The 23,928-nt window shown below is 28.1% G+C and overlaps 2 protein-coding genes across 3 annotated transcripts; both read right to left on the reverse strand.

Moving 5' to 3' along the window:
• Positions 1 to 1,092: 1,092 nt before the first annotated feature.
• LOC148233498 (proton channel OtopLc-like) lies at positions 1,093 to 19,449 on the reverse strand. The gene is made up of 14 exons (XM_088190778.1): positions 17,905 to 19,449; positions 17,119 to 17,286; positions 7,434 to 7,515; positions 6,706 to 6,795; positions 6,469 to 6,640; positions 6,303 to 6,408; positions 6,081 to 6,224; positions 5,871 to 6,012; positions 5,603 to 5,793; positions 5,254 to 5,536; positions 5,061 to 5,184; positions 2,481 to 2,633; positions 2,165 to 2,414; positions 1,093 to 2,095 (listed from the first exon to the last, which is right to left on the reverse strand). Exons 1-14 carry the CDS (start codon positions 17,998 to 18,000, stop codon positions 1,775 to 1,777), a joined length of 2,322 nt encoding a protein of 773 aa, XP_088046904.1. The 5' UTR covers positions 18,001 to 19,449; the 3' UTR covers positions 1,093 to 1,774.
• Positions 19,450 to 19,510: 61 nt separating this feature from the next.
• On the reverse strand, positions 19,511 to 23,143 carry LOC148233499 (uncharacterized). Of its 2 annotated transcripts, XM_088190780.1 has the most exons (14): positions 22,737 to 23,143; positions 22,561 to 22,677; positions 22,364 to 22,494; positions 22,143 to 22,293; positions 21,986 to 22,075; positions 21,820 to 21,918; positions 21,477 to 21,691; positions 20,947 to 21,280; positions 20,664 to 20,878; positions 20,443 to 20,596; positions 20,287 to 20,385; positions 20,132 to 20,221; positions 19,846 to 20,069; positions 19,511 to 19,777 (listed from the first exon to the last, which is right to left on the reverse strand). In XM_088190780.1, the coding sequence occupies exons 1-8, from the start codon at positions 22,806 to 22,808 to the stop codon at positions 21,055 to 21,057; spliced, it is 1,101 nt and encodes a 366-aa protein (XP_088046906.1). In that variant the 5' UTR covers positions 22,809 to 23,143; the 3' UTR covers positions 19,511 to 19,777; positions 19,846 to 20,069; positions 20,132 to 20,221; positions 20,287 to 20,385; positions 20,443 to 20,596; positions 20,664 to 20,878; positions 20,947 to 21,054. The 2 variants fall into 2 exon arrangements, with proteins under 2 accessions (XP_088046906.1, XP_088046905.1); XM_088190779.1 differs by having other exon boundaries at positions 20,664 to 21,280.
• Between the last annotated feature and the right edge of the window lie 785 nt (positions 23,144 to 23,928).

Consider the following 23,928-nt stretch of genomic DNA (forward strand, 5'->3'; position numbering starts at 1 on the left):
AGGTGGAATTCCTTATTACCCATGATCTCGAGATTTTGAAAGTTACGAAATTGCATTAGAAAATCATTAATTGATCTTGGCATCGGGAAAATTTGGAATGAATCGAACATTCACGTATTGGAAAATATTTGTGAAGTATTCACTCCTATAAAACTGCCAGTTGAAGCTTTAAGTCGTCGAGATGCCACTTTATTAACTTCCGAAATTATTGTTAATTTCCTTTTAAAAAAAAATATTTGAAATCAACACAACTCTGTCGCACGAACCACCAAAATATTTCAACGACTAAAAATAAAAAATTGAACTTTAAAAAGGAGTTTTAGATATTAGATTCAACTATCAAGCGAACTCCAAATCTAGAGCTTTTATTCAAATCATTGCTTACAAATAAGCCAACATCTACAGAAAGCGAGAGAGTTTTTCTACATCTGGAATATTTGCCACAAAAACCAGGAACAGGCTATGTGATTCATCATTAAGCGCCTTGGTGTTTTAAAAAACATATTTTTCCTTACAAAAGTAAAGGTTTTAACTTAATATTGATATAAATATTTCGATTAAAAAAATTGTAATAAATTAAATTTAAATAAATATCGAATAAAGTGTTTTTAAATTGTTTCAATAATTTTTCACACAAATAATATAAGTTAATAATAATAAATTAATTAAAGTTAAAAATAATAAGTTAATTAAAGTTAATAATAATAAGTCAATTTTTGAACATAATTTTTTTTCATGATTGTACGAAAAATAATTAAAGTCTCGAGTCCCGGGAATTCCCGGGACTTTAAAAAATTTAGGTCTCGAGTCCCGGGAATCGAAAAAACCAGAGACTTCAGAATCCCTAGCATGAACCCGTACCGTTCGAACGGTCTGAGACGAGGAGCTGGTATGGTTCGCATCGTCAAATTTTAATACTTTATGATATTGGTTTCTTTCTTAATATGCATTATTTTTTGCATGTTGTAGTAATACTATCTATTGTTTTTTGCTCATTGTGACGCATTGGGGTTAGGTCTGTTAGGCACGGTTGTCCTAATTTAATATAAATAAATATATATTTCATATTTCGTAGAAGGATTTGGGTTCAATTTTTTTATGGTATAAATGAAAGTCAAATAATTTATTAAATTGCATGATATTGTCGATCCAAAAAATATTGTTTATTGTATAGTACTGATAATAAAAGCCAACGTTATGGTTGGTTGCCGCGCATGCGCTTTTATATACAATGCGTTAAATAGAGCGAATAATTGTGTGTATTTCATTCACAAATAAATAATGAATCAAGTCATTTGACGTTCAAAACACTGGTAGTCACAAATGTGAACGTTTTAACCTTCAGTGGCATTTACATTAAAATGACAACAATATTAATATGTTATTATATCCATAAACTAATCTGTCTTAAATTTTATTTATAATTTTAATCAGACGTCTGCTTAAAAAAAAAACAATCTTGAAATACTATAAATACATTTAACGTGTAACTGATAAATAAACAAACGTTATCTTGCGGCAATCGACAATCAAGCTGGAAGTTGAGTCGAAACTTGTTAGTTCTAGAAACTGATAACATTGAGATTGCTACTGTTTATAGAGTGATTCACACTGTTCTAATGAATGTATTAAATTAATCCTAATCAATTATTTTATCGTAAAAAATACATAATAAACCGATTTTTATAGACGCTAAGCAAACTCACTGTTCCTGCTTTTGCAGGAACGCATTTCGATATTATTCAAATTTATTCCGATTGAGTATATAAATAAATTAATGACTATTTCCATGCACATATGCACATTTCCATATGTCTGCTAGGCAAACGCTCGAATGAAATCGATAGAACATGCACAAAGGAGTTGATATGTGTCTCAATATGGTCCAAAGCACTTTTCCGTAAAAGTCGTAACGATGATCATCAGTTTCAGCGTTTTTGATCGAGAATGTTTCGAAGATCCAGGCTGAAACGTTGCAGACTATTAAAAACGTCACTAGCTCCCTTCCAGGTTTCAAGCGTAATAAATCTCTCGAGTTGCTGCATCTTCTCAATGCGTCTATGATGAAGGGAGTCTGTATTATTACTTGAATCACCTGTAAAAATATAAATATATAGTCAATCTGATGAAATAGGACAACATACACATATGACATGAAACGTACCACAATCACGACGTTAAAAAATTGAAGATAATTGGTGTAAATTACAGCCGGAACTAGAGTGAAACTAGCATCCATGAAAAACGCTGGTATGCATATGAACAACAAAAGGTCGTCCAATTTGGAAATTGCGTTTTTGTTCACGTCCAACTTTTTGATTTGGTAATATGCGACGAGGACAGCTATTAACATCACCAGATTAAGAAGCAATGCTGTGGATTCTTCCAAAAGAACACCAAACCACATCAAATCTCTAAAGAAATAAAAAATATTTTAATTATTGAATTTTTATTTAATATTATTTTAAGATAATACTTACTTATTTGAGATTGAAACGTAGCTTATAATGACACTGACTATTGAAGTCACAAGAACTATGAGACCTCCAAACCAGCCTTTGTTCGAAGAATGGCAATCTATATTGATAGTTAGATTGCTAACCATTCCATTATCATCTATAGCTGTTGGTGCTCTTAAATTTATAATAAAATCATTTAGTTTTTATATTTAAATCAGTGATACTCGGACTTTCTTACGTTAAAATATTAATTGTACTTCGAAAATAACATTATCAAAAAAAACACTGAGTTTTTTAATCATAATTAGACTAATAAAATAATATACATATATACAAAGCTGTAAGATCTTGGTTATTTTTTTATTCAATAAATCTTCAGTTTTAACCTGATAGGCGTAAGCCCAATGCGTTACAATGGAGTAAATCGGTACCAACTGAGTAAGTTAATCAGATGTAATGAATACCTACAAGTAAGTAATAAAGTCTGGGAATTAATATATATAAATTATTATGTGTAATATAATTTATAACCAACGGATGTCAAAGAAATTTGTCGCCGGTCAATATTTGAAAATGTCACCCTAAGCTTCCACCTAAAACAGCTGGCGTTTCAAAGGCTTCGAGCAGTCTTTTTATACTTAATTATAAAACGAGAGAAATGACTGCTCTCAGCTATCAACTTTTTAAAAAATAAAATTTCTCTCGACAGCGAAAAATTACAAAAAAGAGTACGGATTTCAAAAAACCTAGTAATGAATAGAAACCATCTACAATTTAATAATTATATCACATTATAATCCGAATACATGAAATTTAATCATCATGTCTAATATGTTTTGGCCTGATTTTTTTTCATTTAAATTTACGCTATTAAGTCACTAACATCGGCAGGTCAAGTTGACCAGCAGATTCAAAATAAACAGGTTTGAAAATATTCTAACAATGAAGAGATTATTTTAATGGTAAACAATTTTTTTATTATTTATTTTCACTGTCTAGAACGATTCGGTAATTCATAATATAACATATCCAAAAATAAGTGCTTTTGAGACTTTCTGACAGTTAATTTTTTATAAAAGTTAAGTGCGGGTATGAATCTCAAGTAAATTTACATTGCATTTGTTGATAAACACCAGATGGGTTTTGGCAGCAAAAGTGGGCGAGCCCTAAATCTCCCGCAGGAGAGGCTATGTATAGTCTACAACCACAGACTTGAAGACTTCAAAAATTAAACTGAGCTCTCTAACTTGAACTAAAACTGTATTAATTATTATTTAGTTTTGTATGTGTTATATTTTAAATATGTATATTTTAATTTTTACTATACTTACGGATAACTTATTAATATTTTTTTAAATTTTTGTAAGCAATAATAATGGTTATGAACTAGTATTGTGCATGTGTGTCTATGAATATTTTTGAAATAAGCTTTTAAAAAAAATAAGAGGCCGACAAACTTCAAAACATTAAAAAAACAACTGCTTCTCTCTTCACGTCAAACCCTGATCTAGCTCGACATCTAATATCAAGAGTTAAACTGCTTTAGAGAAGACTAGACTCTTTGGATCATGGACAATACGGAAAAAATAATTTGCATAAGCAAAAACAGCATTTTATAAACCATTTAAATTATCAATAAAATAATTTCTTAAAATAAAATAAACACCAATTATCACAAAGGCCAAGACAAATGCATAGTTTTTTTTAAATTCACAGTGAAACCTGACAAGCATAAGTCTAATGCACTATAACAGAGTAAATATATGTATCAACTGATTAAGTAAATCAGGTATAATTAATACCTAAAAGTAAGTATAAATAATCAAACTGAAATCCATAATGCGCGATAGATACGATAAACACCACCTCACTCTCCCGACTCTGGAAGCCGGCTAACAAGTCGCAACATGTTCAAATTTGACACTGACTATCTCAACGGATCAGACTATTGGACTAATTAATTTAAATAGATGTAGCGTTAGCAGTTGCTGCTATAAAAAAATCATTCACCGTATTTTTTTATTACACCTCGTATGACATGATAAATTATTATGTGTATTGAATATATGTATGAATATTTTTAAGCAATAGATATGCAGCTGAGGCTGATTTTAAATAATATAAAATTTTAATAAATAAAAATTCGAGTCTGCTTCCGTGGCTCGAACCCGTGGCCTCAAGGTTACCAGTCTAGACCTTACGAATTATGATATTCAAACCTCAACGTGGCTTTGTCAATTATTATTAATAAATCCACATGTTATAAATACTTTATGCTTACATTTTTCACATTTATGATATTTTTTACGAGCTGAAGTACCTTAATAGGGAATAATCATCAATACGTTATGTGGAATTAATTAAATTTTAATTATTCAGTCAGTGAGGTTAAACAAATCTAGGCAAACTATAATCATAAATTAAACACTAAATTTTTAAACGCAAAATAATAGAAATGTCTATATAAGATTCGAACAAAAAAAAAACATAATTGAGATTACTTTAGTCAGAAAAATCAGTACCACACAATATTTTAATAAGGTCACACAGTTTGTTTTTACAAGCAAATGATTTAAATAACATTATTTAAAAAATACATACTTGCAGCTTTCAGTTTCATAAGATGATTTATAGCTGTCCCAATCTTTGTGAGGCAAGTCGCTTAGTTCATCGTCTTCTTTAGAACAATGACCAATATTTGACCATAGAATATAAAAAATACCAACTAAAAATTATATAACACTTTAATTTATGTCACAGTATATAATTTGATATAGTATAATAAATACTATACCTATTAGAATGCTATATTCTATCGTAAATGGATAAAGATATGGAAACACATGTTCAATGATAGAATCAAATCCATAAATAGTAGAGCAATTATCGTTGCTTAAAGCTGAAATATTCCAAAATTTAGGTTGGCTCATTACTGAATCACCATAAATATCATAATCAATATTTTGACTCTTCTTAGCATATATTCTTAAAGATTCCATCGTTTCTTGGATGATTGTTCTTAGCCAAAAGCATAGACTAGCACTTACGCAATGCATAAGAGCAAATCTGTTTAGTTCCTAAATATTTATATTTAAAGTATATTATCATAGTATCATATTTTATCCAAGTAAAGTTAATTATACCTTGAATCTTAAAATGTTTATGTTAGAATATTTGAAGATGAAGAAGAGTTGAAAGAATGAATAGATTGGATAGATTGAGTGTAAGATTAGGGTTGGAATGTTGCCACAATCTTTGCATTCTTCTGATGCTAAATAAACAATATTCAGATTTAAAAATAAAGCAGAATGTATCAAATGTCCTAGGCAAAAACCTAAAAAGTATAAATATATATAAGATTAGTTTTATATAATTATAGAAACTATAGTAAAAATAATATTTTTAACTAACAAGCTGCTCCTATTTTCAAATAGAAACTGCCAGCATGTCTTCCTTCGCTGAAGCAATAATTATGTTCTGGTTGTTTTGGAGGTGTGAGAAACTCATCAGAATTATTGACACTCTTAGGAATATCAATAAAATCATTTGCATCCTACAACAATAAATTTATAAAATTAATTCCTTATCTTAAATTGATATTATATTATTATAAAATATTACAGAGTTCTGCTTGCAATCCATTGCATATTCATATGCATTCTTTTCCATGTGGTATTTTTTGGCTTTATTTATATAAATTCTTACGTCAGTCAAAAGAAAAATTAAATAAACCAATCCCGCAACTATCAAATATATTGTGTAAATCTATAAAGTATTTATAAGATTTAGATATCATTATTTAGAGTAAAGATTAAGATTATATATATATAAGAAGCAACTTACTTCAGCCATTGGAGATTTAATAAAAGCATCTGCTATGTAAATTATTGTACCTAAAGTTAATATCAAAATTGCGTACATTGTACTTAAAATTGTTGCTAATGTCCCTCTACAAATAATTTAATGTTTAATGATATTGCTTTTTAAAATACTTAAAATTATTTATTACCTAAACATCTTAGTTTTTTCTGTAGCCGTAGAGCAATCATTCTCTAATAAGTTTGATCTAATTGATACTGTAGACATTTTGTGTCTTCTATTTTGAGAAGCGTTACTAATCCTATTTTTTAATTGAAACTCTATAGAAGATGTATATTGAGCGTTATCTAAAGTGAACGGTGCTAAATAAAATAACACATTAACATTTTTTTAGAGAGGGATATAGTATTAAATAAATCTATAATACCTGTAAGATTAAAGTCTAAATTTCCAGGTAGACTGTCGCAGTCTTTGCGGCTTACATTTTGATAATTTTTTGTATGAAGTTCTATGAGAGCTGAAATAGAAATTAAAATATAATCATGGATCACGTATGCTAAATTACACCTAGCAGGTGTTCTAAATATGTGTTTTAATTATACTTAAATAAATGTAAAAGTGCAATATTGTTATACTAATATTAAATCATTAATAAATAAAGTATAGATTCACTTCTAGTACTTTTAATTATTGCGCCTTGATTGATTGATAAGTTAAATATATATATTGACATTTTTCTAGTGAAATGAATAAGATATGTATATTATTTATGTTTTTAAGCATCGCGTATAATATATATGTATATAGCAAAAGTCTTTCAAGTATTACCCATGAAATCAAATGGATGCAGGGTACGCTGTAGCGTGTCAAGGGATTGCACCTGCTCCACAAAATACTTGGTTGTTTTGCGAAGTGAAAGGATGGTGTCCTTAAAAGGAATAATCGTAAATCAAAACCTGGGATAGCAAAACATAAGGGAACAAGGAGGGATGAAGAGCCAGAAGCAACCCGAACAGAGGTAAAGCGTTTGTGCGGGATTTTTTTATTTTGTAGTGCCGTTTTATACTTTGTGCCGTTGAGGATTTTTACTTATCGATCTGCTTTTTTGCGTTATATATTTTTGAGATTTGTATATATTTTAAACTTAAGACTCACAATGAGCTGGTGACAAGCGGCTTGTGTCGTTTTGAAGTCTCCTGGAGGCATGGAGTGTCCTCTGCTCGTTAGTGCCAGACATCTGAAACGCATTAAAAAGACATGAGGTATTAAACGTGAATCATAAGATTTTATGTTTTAATTTTATACAGTAAAAATTAAATGGTGATTAAATGCTATCTGACTAGAGTTTAATTTAATTTAATTAAATTATCATTTTTATCGTTCAATTATTAATACTATTCTAATTTATAAACCGAACCGATAAAATTTAAAGAAAAGTTTAATTGAGATGTTGCTAATAATATACATTTTTAAAGTAATACATATAAGTCATATGGTTATGATATATAAAAATAAAAGAGGTTGACTATCATGTCGATGATTTTATTTACTGCTACTTTACAAATTGTATCCAAACAATTCTCTCAAATTATGTAGTCATGATATTCAATGTCTAGCAATATTTCTTCTTTCGTTTATTTTTCCTAAATGATGAGTTGGTTTAGTTTGTATTAATCCTTTTATAATATAAGTCGAGATATTGAAGTTTCTTATTTTAATGTTTCGTAGCATTTCTCGAATTTTTGCAATACGTAAGAGACTTTAAAATTCGTAATTTTATCCACCCAGAAAAAATTAAGTATACGTATATAGATCCACATCCTAAAAGTTTTAGTTTTTTAATTAATTCTTAATTTAAGATTTATACCGCTACTCTGTATGGAAAATGACGAAGTGCTTTATAGAGTCGCGATCGCGTCCCTTATTCTTGACCGTTACGGCCCGGACGTCAGCGTTTGAAAATGCTTTTCTAATGCCTGCACTACACTCTCTGGAAGTTCGGCGTTCAAGTTCGGTTCTGCCCGCTCTAAAATCTCTCGGAAGTTTCCCGAGGTTACCGAGAACGGGAGGTAAAGTGGGGGTAATTCGAGCGCTTCCAAACATTGACGGCAAAAGGACCGGAGTCAAAGAGACCGAAGTCGGAGCTGCTTTTTCGAGCGTGAGCGGTGAGAAACTTCCTCTTTCGTTCTCTCGCGTGTTAAGTGGCGAGAGTGAGAGACATAATGATATGTTGTTTCGCAAACTGAGATTAGAACGTGTCTCTCAGTTCAATTTCAGTATGCGCGTAGGCGTCCTATGATTAACACGCATGTCGAGCGCTGCATCGTGGTCACGTAGTCAAGTTTTAATACCACATGCTTATCGGGGACTTCAACAGACTCTTACTGACATCTTTGAATATTTTAGGGCACCAAAAGGGATTAATTATATTTTTGATAGTATATTCTTCTAACAGATATCGTTATTATATTTTTTTCATCCAAAATTAAATAATTAAAAAATAATTATTGGTACTTGATTTTGTTGAAAAAAATCGTTTCGAATATCCTTATGTATTTTCCTAGATCGGTTTATATAAATGTCACACCATAACGAATTCTCATTTAGAATCGATGGCGACAAATTCTAGGATAGTCACAAATGTGATGTTCGTATTCTGAAGTATCATTTTTATGCCTTATGGCATTTTGCAAAAGCCGACAAAGATTTTGCGTAAATTAAATATTTACGACCGAAAAGTTTTCACTGATATTGTATTGGTGAGTGTACACACAAACTTTTATATTTATCAGTAGCGTAATTTTAATTATAGGATAATTTAAAAATTGTGATTATTTGGCACTTTTTTCAATCGCGCGCAAATATGACAGAAGCCGCCGTCCGGACGCCATTCACGCCGCGAAGCGTGCGGGCATATTTCCGACTGTGTGACTCACGGCCGACTTCAGTTGAACTTCGGTTCGGACAACTTCCAGAGAGTATAGTGCAGGCATTACATGAGCCATTCCGCTTCTCAACGAGTTTGCCAAACACTAGGATATTTTAAGAAACTGTGATGAGGAACTATATGTGAAATGGTGCGCACTTTATTTATTTTCTGCATACCTATGCAGCCACACATTTTTAATTTTTTATTAATGTTAGTATATTAACGATCATAAAATCTGTCACGATAGTTTAAAAAATAGCTTAAAACTTAAATTTTAATTCTGAAAATAAAAAAATGCAGGCTATAGTATTAACGTTAAAAAAGTCTGATTATATACTAAACATCCCAAGCTTTGCTGTTAGACAAATCTGTGTAATAAAATAGGATTTTACAATATTTACTTTATTATTTACGTGATTAATACATAAAAACTGATTTATCTAAACTTTTAAGGTTGAATAAAAAATGTATGTCAATAACAATTTAATCATATTTATTAATAAATATGTTGATACGATCTAGAAAGATTATCATTATTAATATGATAAGAACCAGTATTTTTAATAATTGGATTTAATAATTTGATCACATAAGTACTCAAAAATCTTGTTACGTTTAAAATATTTATTGAGTTTTTAAGTAATTATCAAAATATTAATAATTAAAAATTTCCAAATCATTTTTACACATATGTATGATATTTTATATGAACTGAGTAGCCTATTTGTTTCTTTCGTTATACCTGACAGACATTAAGCTAATGTGTTACAAAACTAATTTAATCAATCAGACATATCAAATACTCACAGGTAAGTATTTACCACAAGAGTTTAAGTATGGGAACGTCTATAATTAATTAATAATTATTTTGTGTAATACAATTTATATTCAATAGTTGTCATTTTTAATTTTAGCGTTTCTTAAAAATAAAATTGCGAGTCTGCTGACATGACTAGAACCCGTAATCTCTGGGTTACTCGAATAAACCTTACGGACTTCGCTATTCGATCTAATATACAACGAAATTTAATTTTAATTATTCATCTTGATATTCATCCGTGAGAATATGATAATATGAAAAAATCAGTAATCGATTGGTATTATATTTGTGTTTTAATACCGATCGATTGTCTAGACACGATATAAATTTAAAAAAAAATATTTATTTAATTAGGGTATAAGTCACAGATTTTGCGGGTAGAAACTCAATTGCCTAAATACATAAAAAACGAATTGGATTTGGTTGCTTTCCGTTGTTTTTACAAACTATTTTTGTATAACTTAAAAATTGACTTATACATTTTTTGTATAATATAAAATTGTATATCTTATACTTTTTAGAAGCAAAACAACAAACTGATTTCAGAAAAAATCATCCATTGAGATATATATATTATAATGTTAAACATATATGCATTATAAAAATATTTTTACGAATCTATTAAATCGGGTTAAAAATATTTTTATAAACCGTCGATAAAACCGATATTTCATTCACAAAAAATACGTAATCAATACTTATATGTAAGTGTAATGCTACTCAAGACATAATATATTAGTTTAGTTCATGGTACAATTTTTATTATAAATTTAATAAATAAATGCAGCATAGCAATGTTAATTGAAAGACGAATATAGTACCTTAACTCTAAAATCATACGCTGTCTGATAGTATGGAGATAGAGTGAGGTACGAAATTGAGTTTGCCATAAACCTGATTGATAGATGGCTGATCTAGCCTCTGTATTAAACTAAAAGCAATGGCGATGGAGTATTTTATTGCGTTTGCCCTTTAAAGCTTTCCAGTTTTATTGTTATCGCGTGGACCGCTTCAATACAGACACACAAACAATAAACGAGTAGGTATTTTTAAAAGGATAGAATTATTAGCTTAATAAAAAAAATACTGCAAAATAAAGAATAAATACAAATTGAAAAAATCAAATTCATACGCAATTACGACAAAGTCAAATTAAGCAAAGGTTTTACGTATTTTTCCTTGATTTTTTAGTATATTTACGGACAATGGAAATGGTTATGAGCCAGTATGGACGTCGACACTACAATAATGGCGTCTGACACTGACCCAAAAATAGCATGAAAGAGTCTGCAAATTAATCTCTCAAAAGTCTGGCTATAAAATTAAATCAATAAATAATGCATTCATCATATCAGTATATACCTAATTGGTATTTTGTTTTCTTTACCATGCATTTTTTTTCATTTGTTTATTCAAAATTTAATAATAAATATTTTAAATATAATTATTATATTTTTCTTAATGTAAATGTATTAAATTAATAATTTTAATTTATCATAAAATATCTTGTTAAAGAAAGCAATTGAAAGCAAAATACCATGCAATTTATTTTTATCTAGATTCAGATATTTATTAATTGCGTGTTTGAACACATGACTTATGGGATTATAGTCCTTATAGATTACGTCATTCTAGCCTTTTAAAATCACGTACGTTAGTAAATAAAAAAAATATATGATAACATAAGAGCATCACTAATTGCAACTAATCCCCTTGTCGCATTCAGATCGATTCGTAAAAATAAACGCTCTCACCCATTTCGGCTCTGCGTTTTGTGTATTTTTCCCGTAATGGGATTAAGCCGATAGACCGCCAGCCTAATGAACTTATTAATGCGTCTATGATATACTTCATGAAAGAGGCTTATGCGTTTTCGAAACGCCGATTTTAACTGCAAAGCCCATTGGACACCATCTACTCTTCAATTACCGCCAGAGCTGGATTAAGGCGAACAATGTAAATATAAAACTGTGCGATACATATTAAAATGTATGACTATCTAATTAAAAATATATGTATATTATATAACTGATTTTATGAACCAAAATCACATTGAAATTATAAATATGAAAGCAATTTTATTATTGTAATAAGTACAACCATTTTAAAAAATAATACTACAAAGAAGAAAATATGATCTATTTTTATATATCATACAAATCATAAATGTAGTTGTTTTTGTATTTGATTCCCGACAGATTCAAATACTAAAATCCTATTGTTTCCGTCTAGACCAGTGAATCCCAAACGGTGGTTTGCGAACTCCCATGAGGCTTTAACACGTAGCACAACTTTTATATAACGATTTACTGTGTCAATTTTAAAATAGTATTATTTTTGAAAACATGCTGTAAAAATATGTTGCTTTTATTTAATGTATACATTTAAACGAAATGTAATAAAAAAATATTTATTAATCCAAAAATATTGATGTATATTATCTCATTTAAATTAGTCTCAATCAGATGCATTGTAACATAATGTAACACTAAGGGATTCTGCCTTTATATCCTTTATGTTCGCAAAACGTTTTGATTTTGCTGTTTTTATTATCTACAGAAACATAAAAAATCATAGGAAAGAAGTTTCATTTTGGGCTAAAATTCTACGAATTATTAGCGAAGAGTGAGCCTATGCGTTATCGTGGTGTAAAGTCCAAGATTAAATTTCTCACACTTTGTGCGTTTTATTAAGATTGACTTACGCAAACGACGTGAAAATTCAGAGTAATATTTATTATTGCGCATTGAGATGATTGGGCCTTTATTTAGATTTCATAATCTTATCTTTAGTTACCTATCATGAGTAATTTTGAGAAATCAGCAACTAAATTCAACTATTCTAGTCAGTTCAGTCAGATAGGTGATATTTTTATTGAGATAAAGTTTTTGTTTTGTTAATATTTTACACACTGCAACAATTAATATATGTTTTTGTGGGTGCGTTTGTAGACTGCAAGAGTTTTCAAAGTGGGTTTGCTTTGGATTTCGGATGTTCTTAAGCTTAGAAGTGGAAGTTTAAGTGTAAATATCAAAATAAATTTCAGAGGAGTTCTTAGACACATGATCTGAGGGGAAAGTGATTTTTGATCGCTTGCGTTTCCATAGTATATATATTCCTTAAAATATTTTGTTGTGTGCTCCTTTATCGTTGAGACAACTAATTGCAAAAAAGGAAGCGATTTTTTAAAACGAATGGCCGTTGCCTACTAAAGCAGATTAGGAACGACTGTTTTGAAAGCAAACCTGAATGCACACGTTAAATTGATTTTTTTATGATTTAAGGCGCGTACTTTTTAACTTGAGCTGTTAAAAGGTTTCACACGGTGGTGTCCCAATTAACTAAAAAAATATTTTTTTATTGAATAGTTACAAGCCGAACTAGCATTTTTATGATTTAATGGCATGAGTTAATCTGTCTCCTTGCTAAAAAATGATTTTATTAATCTAATTATTTTTTGGAAAAAATGCCTATTCAAAAATTCACATTTCTGAAGAAACTTGGTGATTTTTCAAAAAAATTTAGAGCCTTTTTATGGTGAAAAGTAATTGTACGAGTATTTCGTTTTGTTTTGAAAAAGCTGTATTATTTTATACTGCTGCATAAAAAAGGGCGGGTCCGTGCTGAATGATTGAAAATATAAATGGTTTCTTAAAAGCTTTTTATATAGGTCGGGAGTATTTGCATAGCAAAAAATTGTAAAAGATTTTCATAATATTCTAATATATCTTATCTTTGCTTCGGTAATCTAAAAACTACATTAAAAATAAGAAAAGAAGAACTTCGCGAGATTGCAAAAATGTTGACAGAGTTACGGCATAAAATTTGTCCGTCGCGTCGGAAAACTTAAATTTTGTGTTAATTAATCAATAATCTAAAAAATTTTTATCTTTATTTTGTTTTAAAACTAAAAAATAATGTAATGTAATGCTTATTTGTCTCAATTATAACAAATCATGATCCTTTTGACCTTTTTTCTCTTCAACGATCATCCTGTTCTTTTTTCATTAATATCAAAAATAATTATAAAGATATCTACAATAATATACTATATTATTTTAATCACATAACACATACTTTACATTACATCTATTTTTTATATTTATCAAAATTTCTCGTAAATTCTCGAGAAATATAATGCTAGTTTTATTATATTATAAGAATAAGTTATTATAAAATATTATAATAGAAGATATATTTATATCATCATATAATTAAAATCATAATGTGGTGAATTTATAAATTGTGCTAAAAACTATTGATTTAAGTATAAATTGAGATCTTGTGGCAAAGTCAAGTGCAAAATTGTTTTAATGCATCTTATTGAATAATATTAATATTAAAGCTTAAATATCTATATTTATGGCTGGTAATATTTTATTTATTTTTTGTCCAGATCTAGAGTCAGATTGCTGGGAGTGAAATATAAAATACAAAACCAAATATAATATTTTTCACTAGTTCAATTAACTGAGAGAATGGAGTTCAATTTTGTGATCGCAGTCGTTCTAGCGCATCGAACTGTGAAGCTATTGTCGTGCGTCACCTTTAGACGTCGAATTTAATTATTTTTTTAAAACGTATGTATTGAATATATGTATAACTATGTAGTACATGTATGTATATATTTTCATGTATCTGTACAATAACAAGATAAAAAAAGTCCAGACTATAAAAAAGTAGATTAAATTCAATTTTTTTCTAATAATTGGATTGAATATTTATATTTAATTATTATTAATTACATTTTTATAGATTTTTTAAGTGCTTATGAATTATTTAAGGCACCGTAGTAGAAACAATTTACATATGTACATATGTTTCGTTTCATATTTCATTCATCGCAGGCAGATAATTTTATTGCTCATTACGACACAAAAGTAAATGTATAATTCTTAAATTTTGCTTTAAAAATAGCGAGAAGTGGAGTAATGATGTACTAGTTTTAATATACGATTTAAAATGCAGACTTATTAAATCTAGAATACCTTATAATTTGACATATTCTACTGAAAGGTTTTTCAAAAGAAAATTTGGGGAAGTACAGTACAGATCTCTTTTACAGAGTACAATACATCTTAGATCTTCGAACACGATAGATCTCACTGTTTTTTTATTGTTTATTTACTGAGAGCAAATAAAGGTATTTACTACAGATCTGTATGTATAGAATAAAAAAATACAAATATGCAACGATTTCTGATGAAGATTGTTCCAGTTATTTGCTAGATAAACTTTTATGAAGTTGTGATGATATTAAAGCAATGGAAGATTTATATACAAAGAGCGTATTAATACCTCCGAATTTTGTAAATGTTTGCTGAATTAAAAATATCCATATACTATTTGCTGGACTATTTGTTAAACTAGAACGAGTCTTACCGACGAAGAATACATTAATCGATTATAAACCAAAGTCAATCAAAAAAATATTGCTGTTATAAAAAAAAATTGTGATTAATAACAGACGTGATCATTTGAAAGGCATCAGTTACAAAAGTGGTACAAAAAGATTTAAAGTGGAGGTCTGGGGGTAAATAGGGTTTCTGCTTATTAGGTGTGGCACCTATCGAGTTGGAATCAGATATATTGCATTATTTGTTATATTTTCATTGAAATGATTTAAAACTTTGGTATGGTATTTCAATTTTAAAATAATAAAAAAAAATATTTAGTGTGTTTTTAACAACTAGAAGCTTGTCATAGAAAAATGATTGAGAACTATCCTTTAAAATAACTTATTATTAAGCGACAAAGAAAGCTGCCAGATATCATTGCGATGAAATAAGTACAGAAAAAATACGCTAAATCAACAAAAACGACCATTAGAAGCATGTAAATGCAGCCATTTTTTACTTTAAACAGTCATCTGCAACCCAAGAGTTCAACTAAATCTTCGATACGTCTAGAAAACTAAATTACGCAGTACTGCAGTAAGAACAAATGAGTATTTTAGATAAAATTAAGAAGTACGACAAATTTAAAACAGTTGTAAATTACAAATAATTTATATAAGAAAACTTTGTAGTTATAAAAATAAAACTAGGTATTTAAACAAGTGTTTATTGCAGCATAATGATATATCAACTTTTAACGAAGTAAAGTTTTGGCAAAAATAAGATGAAAATTACTACTACTACATACACAGTAATTATGTATAGCAATTTATTTATGTAAATTAGTTGTCAATATTCCGGAAGAGACTAGTAAAATCATCACAATAGACGATTCCCATGGGAAACCCTGTGTTTTAAAAAATCTATGGTGATCGGAATCAGTGATTTTTGTAACATAGTTTTCTTAGATTTTCCTTATCTCACGTTAAATATTGTGATAAATAGTTAAAATAATCATGAGCTAGATCGCTCATAGTGACATGTATTTATAGTAAACTAAAAATTTAAAATTATTTTTTATAAATATTGAATTCAGTCTGGTGTCTTAAAACTTACTTAGTAGTTATTGGTTGTGTTGACCCCGTTATGTACATAAGACATAACTAAGAGCGTCTTCCTTGACGTTGTTCAACATATTTTGTTTGTGTAATAGAACTGACTAGATTCGTGTATGTATGATCTAACTAGTTAGTTCATAAACAAACGAAATGTATACTTGGACTGTATCATATATATGATATAATTTCGTTGAAATTATTAAATCAGCTATAATAAATCTTTACAAAAAAATATATGACTAATAAATAATATGGACTTTCCAATACAGACTGATAAAAATAATACAGACTGATAAAAATATAAAATAAAAAAAAATGTATATTAAAATTAGTTTCGGTGGCCTTAGATTAAAGTCGCACTAAGATGCAATGTGTAATGCTTTGTAATTTATATCTCATAATTTTTATGGAATAATAAATAATTAAGTTAATAATTTGACGAATCACTAACAGACGTACACAATATATTCATCCCATTACATCATTTTTGTTGTTATTAATATAACAGTATAGAAAGTTTAAAAAAAAACTACTTTTGTAAAGTGTTTGTGAATAATAGCTATCTAAACGAATCTAGTCAACATCATAGTTAAGATTGATAACAGGTTATAAATATATTATTTAATATTTAACTTACTTTTTTTGTGAATTCTTTGCTCTGCGGATCGTACAAAATTCCATCCATAGTGACCATGGACCTTTGGGGCCTTCTAGGTCTTCTATGAGGAGCCATATTTATTGGTTGACTATTGCATCTTTTTCTATACGCTTCCTCATTAGAATTGTCGGAGGTCGTGCTAGGGTGCTAGTAAAATATAAAATTTAGGTTCAAACTTATGTTGCCTATATTGAACATTATGATGATAATTACATTAAAAAATAATTAAAAATAAATTTTATCGAAAAGAAATCAATTTTTAAAAATTAAGTCATAACTATATCAAAAGCCTTTTAAAAATCAGTGTAGATGACATCTACTTGATTGTCTTTAAAATTAAAAAAACAGCGGATTCGTGCTACTGATCTCGATATATCATACAAAAACCATGCTGTTGATCAATCAATAATCCTTCGCTATGGTTTGAGGCATACTTATGAAGTATGATTTCTAATACTAATACTAATAAAATAATTTGTTTGCCTTTTTATGCATTGTAATGCAGCACTTCCGTAATTTTAAATATGTCAGAGAAAGTATTTGTTTTGAACGATTGGTTAACAACAGCATATGTGCGATAAATTCTTGTATTTTTTTAAGCATACCAGCTGGAATGAAGTCATGTCTAACCAATATTTACGCCTTCAATATATAATAATACATTACTTATTCACAAAATTCTACTTCCTAACTTTACTTATAAATATACTAAGCATATGTTAATCATAAATAAAAATAAATAAAATAAAAACAAAATAAGCTTACGTATTTGACCATCTTAAACAATTTATCGCCATTTGTCAATACTTCCTTGGAGCTTTCACCACCAGGCGCCAGATCCTTGTTACTATTGTTATCCATAAATAAAAATAAAATTTAAATTATCGATCGCAAGCTATAGTAACTGTTTACGTTGGATGCACTGAAGCGACTGATCTCAGACACAGATTTGTAGCTCGTATAATAAAACGGTTATCTTAATCTCAAATCTGTAATTTATCGCGGCAGCGCAGGTTCAAACGCACCGTAAATTTAATCTCTTTATTACATTGTCGTTTTCGTCTAATAAACGTTTTAATGATTTATTAAAATATTTTGCGTAAACAACTGAGGAGTCACTATTGTGTGGTTCTTAGAAATCTTATCAATTCAGATCTAAGTTAAACTTCCACATCCTGTTGTAATCTATTTTATTTTTAGATATGCAATTAATCAGTTAATGATTTTTTGTCTCGCCAACAAATTCGATTCTTTGTAAATTCTACCAAATTTTTTTAAGCCCTTTTAGCAAGTCTTTTACAAAGAATAAATGCCAAGGGAAAGATCTTATAAATGCTACAATAATATACACTTTATTTAAGTCATTTTTAAAATGAAAAATTATCAATTATGAATTGCAGAAAAATATTCACCCACAAAAATCTGGGTGGAACTAGACTCATTGTTATTGGCAAATATTGACCTTAGTTGATGTTTAACTATTTAATAATAAAGATTTTTTTTATCTACAAATTAATGTACAAATCTAATCAAACTTTAGTCAGATATTTTACTATGAATGCGGTAATGTAATTACTGTGACCAAAAATGCGATTACACAAAGGCTATCGTTACGACGAGAATTAAAGTGTTCCCTCATAAATAACACGCAAAGATTCTCCGGTGCATTGAATGGATATTTCTTTGTTATTAAACGGTCATGGGAAACAATATATCACTAGAAGACAAATAGCACTGTAAGGCCTCGGAGATATATATTAAGCAAATGTCACTTTTTAAATGCGTATACTTATTTCGGTCTTCTAAGAAGCGAGTGCAGCGATAGGCTAGATAATCGATACATGATTGTGATTGGTAAGCCAGATATGCAGCCCCGAATACATAAGGGAAGTCACAGGCAGACTCCAGCAGATTCGCCCCGCATGGCAGACGCACCCACCAACAGACGCGAAGATACGACCTGATCATCACAGCAAGAGAATCTGCCTCCAGACACTCTCACTGCCACCTGCAAGGATCTTCCACTGACATCATCCCTGCGCCAGTTTCTCCACCACTGCTCGCCCATCACAGTGGTCACAAAATATGTATTATAATCCAATAAAATTCTCACTAGTTTCCACCTGCGTCTTACTGGCTGCGAAGACACCTTAGAATTACCAAACCTTAAGTAAAAATTAATATCTGTTTTTTTATTATTAGCTTTATTTCACAGTAAATTAACGATTTTTTATACTTTTTTTTTTTTTTTTAGATATATTATACTATCGTTTTTATTCGATTTTGCATATTTTTATTTGAAAAATGCAACATGAGACATCTCTATGAGATAAGATATATTAAAAATATATAAATATAAAAATCAATAATATATTATATAATAATAAATTTACAGTTTAATTTATACAAATAGAAAAATTATATTTACTGACTTCATCACTAAATATGTTTTAACGTCATTTCAATTAATTCTTCAACATTTTTCTGATTTAATTTTGGTAATTTATCTGGAAGTTTATTTTTGTCGGGACAATTTTCGATCTGTGTCCAACATTCCCTTATTTTTTTAACATCATTAAGATAAGTTGGTATAGGAATATTTTTATCTTCAAGCCAATTATAAAAGCCTTTAGTGATTCTATAAAATTAAATAATATAAAATTTATTTTAGCTTAAAAATAATTAGTAATTCAGTACAAAATTTACTCGATTTCTGGCAAATCTTTGTAATCAAAACTCGTTTCATCGAGCTTCTTTGACAATGATTTATTTTTCTCCATAAATTGCCATTTTTCTTGAACATTATTTTTTGGTGGATTAATTTGGTACTCTAATGGCAGCGACTTATTAAAAGCAATGTTTTTTCTCGTACGCCTTTCAGCAATAAGATCCAATTTAATATTTTCATTTAAAGCTTTTAATTTTGTTATCTGGTAAATGAAAAATATTTATATTAAAAAGATAGATCTATTAAATGTATATCAAGTATTACTTTATCGCAATTATATTTATCAGCTATTTGATCTGGAACCCAAGATAATTGATTCATTTTGATAGTAAAAGCACGTGGTTCTTCTCTAATCTTTAAATTAAAAATTACATATTAAAATTATTAGAAAAATATTAATTTATTACTATTTATCATACAGAAAACATTATTCTAATTTTTTCAGCAGTAGATCGAAACATTTCTTCGTTAAATTCATCATTAATGTTTAAGAGCATTTGTGCTATATCTTCAGATGTCTAAATAAATTATAATGAATATATATATTTTTAAGGTATAACTGATTTTTATATTACTTTTAAAAGCATTGCATCTGCTATTTCTTCAGCAGTCAATATTTTATGATCAACTGGTAATTCTTTTGCATATTTAGACGGCCAAGATATTAAATCTTGATCTGTTTTATTGTTTTTAAAGAAATGGATATATGCAAGTATTTTATTATAAGTTCTAAAAATATATTTAATAAAAAAATCTGTTTTTTAAATTATATATATATATAAAATATAATAAATACCTGTCATAGAACGAACAATTAGTGGAGAATAGTTTTGTACTCAAATCTGACTTTTCAGATACAGAATCATTATGGGCCTTACACAAAATCTTCTGTAACCTTTTATTAGTATTCCAAGACTTTGCATTATAATAATCTTTATTACTAATTAATTTATGCTGCTTAAAACACTCATTTGCTAATTTAGGATATTTATTCGGATCGTATCCTGATATCTTAAACATTTTTATTGTTATAAAAAATAAACAAACATTTGAATATTATTTAAAAAATATTATATTACTATAAATTTAAAAAAATACGTTCGTTCCATCGCAACTTCGCACTTATGTTGGCAATTTTACACACTTATCAGTAATGTTATAGTTTAATTTATTTTTACATAAATATATTAATATATTTTCATATCAATTGTTGGTAACACTTTTTCTTTTTTATTTTCGCCTAAAAGCTGCTTTTTTAAATTAATATCAGGCAGTTTATTAACACTCTCGTATTGATTTAAATGCTTAGCCCTTTTCAAATATCCTCTTTCTAATAAATGATATTTTTTTAGATAAGTCGGATGATCGGTAATTGGGTGATCAATGATCCACTGACAAAAATCTTGAACAGACCTACAAATTATGAAGTAATATTATATTAATAATATTTTAAAATGTACGAAACACAATGCCTGATATAAATATTTATTTACCTTATAAAAATGTTATATTTTTTTAAACGTTAAGCGGAACACTTATAAATATTTAATAATCAGATACAAATCAATGTCAGGCAATGTGTATATTATAAAAAATATGATATACTGACTTAAAATTGATAATTTCTTCCCAGACATTTTCCATTGTAATGATTTTTTCAGATAGTTGATGAATGTTTGCCCAATAAGCTTCTGTATTGTTCTTTAAAGATTTCCACTGCATATTTTTTGGCAAATTTTTACCAAAAGCTACTTTTACAGTGGGTTTTTTCTCAGCTTTTATGTCACTTTTGATCGCATTGTTTAAAACTTCTTTGTGATAGATCTAAAAATACAGAAACATTCGAAGTTCTTACTTTTTATTTAAATAGTGTTTTCATATAACAGCACTCCGTCACGACTACTTACAATATTACATAAAAGTATACAAAAAATATTTTTTAAAATACATACTTTTGGTAGCTTAGCTGAAACTGCCACATCTTTGGTAACTGATTTTAACATTTGCGGTCTTACTTCAACGCTTTTAGTAACATGTGCATTAAATTCAATCTAAAACAGAAATTTACATTATATATTAATAATATCCATAAATTTAAAAACATTAATAATAAAATACCTGAAACAATTGTTTGACTATATCTTCTTTAAACATGGGTGAATCATATCCTCCTAAGCTTTGCATGTAGTTACAAAACTCTGCACAAATCTAATTTAAAACATAGTTAAATACACAGCAAAATAAAATATATGTTAAAAAAACAGGCATATAAAACCTTATTTGTCAATTCTTCTGCTCGTCTTATAAGACCTTTTTCAATCTCAGTCTCCGGTGGCAAATATTTAGATTCCCAGCGAACTTGCTCACGTTCAGACTTTTGAAAAAAATTATAATAAGGATTAATTATCTTTGTAGCAAACCTTTCTCTGAAAGTATCATAAATAAATTATATATTTATAATATTGATTAATTTATTATATTATTTATAGATAATACTTGGGCGTAGGTGGTTCAACAGAAGATCCCGTATAATACTCTTCAGTCGTATGACTTTTAGATATAGTAATAAATTGCAAAGCTCTGGTCAAACGTTTCACATCCTTATACAATTTCCTATAATTTTTTCTCTACAAATACATATCATTATATAAAAAAATCATATCAAACCATATTAATACATAAATATAACTAACCTTAGCTTCTGCAACCTTTTCTTTAATATTTATATCAAGATCCAATATTATAGCTACATCTTTATACAACTCTTCTGGTAATACATTACATATAGCTTCACTCTCAATCTCTCTTGGCTAAATAAATGATATATTTGTTATATGTATTCAAAAAAGGCAAATATTACTTTACATACCGATCTTTGAATGACTCCCAAACTAATCGTTGAGCTTTCGCATCGCTTTCTTATATTTGCTAATGTGATCATTGTAATATAAGTGTATTCAATGAAATGAGAGGTTGCTATGTTTGTACTTTTTTGATTGTAACCAATAAAATGTGTGATCAATATTGTATTTAATGATCAAATAATGCAATATTTTTATTAATTGGGAAGAAAATATTATTGTTATTATATTATTGTTATATTAATACAGTACATATAGCAATAAATCAAGTTTTTGTGTATTAAACAATTTATTTTATATATAGGGACATGACTGACATCTATTGATATAATTTAAAATTTATATAAAATAGCAAAGTTTCAAACCTATATTTTATCGTATAGTCGTGTTATTATATTACTTCTAAATTTTATTATATTATAGAATAATGTTAAATAAATGCAATTGTATTACAATACCTATATATATTTATACAATAATTTTGCTTGTGTGCAATTATTATTTAATTAATAAAATATTTATTAAATTGTTTATATACTAATATAAACATTTTATTTTTATTATTAAAAATATTTGATAATTGTTTTTTACAAATGCATTACATTTTTTTATTCGGATTTTATGAGTAATAATTCTGTAGATAGATGTCTCTAAAACACCATAGAAAATATTTTATTATATTTATATTTACAAATAGATTAATTAACTATTTATGTTAACTTAATTGTGACGATTATTTATAGCACTAATATCTAATCGATAAACATGTTTATCGTAACATAATTGTATGTAAAATATATAATGGTAAATAAGCTTGTAAAAGAAAATTGATAATTAAGAGTAATCTAAATTTTACGCATTATAAAATTGCCCACAAGCAATACCGCATACCAATATTTGCGCACACAGAATATTTTTAATACAATTTATTTTTATTTATATTATAAATAACAAGCCATAATAAGGATTTGTCGCTATTTTTTGTATTAATGTATTGACCCTAATTAAAAATAATTTATTCATTAAATTTGTGTGCGTAATTTTTGATATGCGCTTTTTTCAATGCGTAAATGCAAGTAAATTTATATGTGCGTAATTAAATATGCGCAATTTATATGTGCGCAATTTATATGTGCGCAATTTTATTTGTGCGTGAAGAAATGTAGAAAAATATGCTATTTGTATAAATAAGATTGTAGT

Source organism: Plectrocnemia conspersa, unplaced genomic scaffold (genome assembly GCF_051122295.1).
Source record: "Plectrocnemia conspersa isolate PC_06_02 unplaced genomic scaffold, ASM5112229v1 ptg000008l, whole genome shotgun sequence".
Classification (NCBI taxonomy): Eukaryota; Metazoa; Arthropoda; class Insecta; order Trichoptera; family Polycentropodidae; genus Plectrocnemia; species Plectrocnemia conspersa.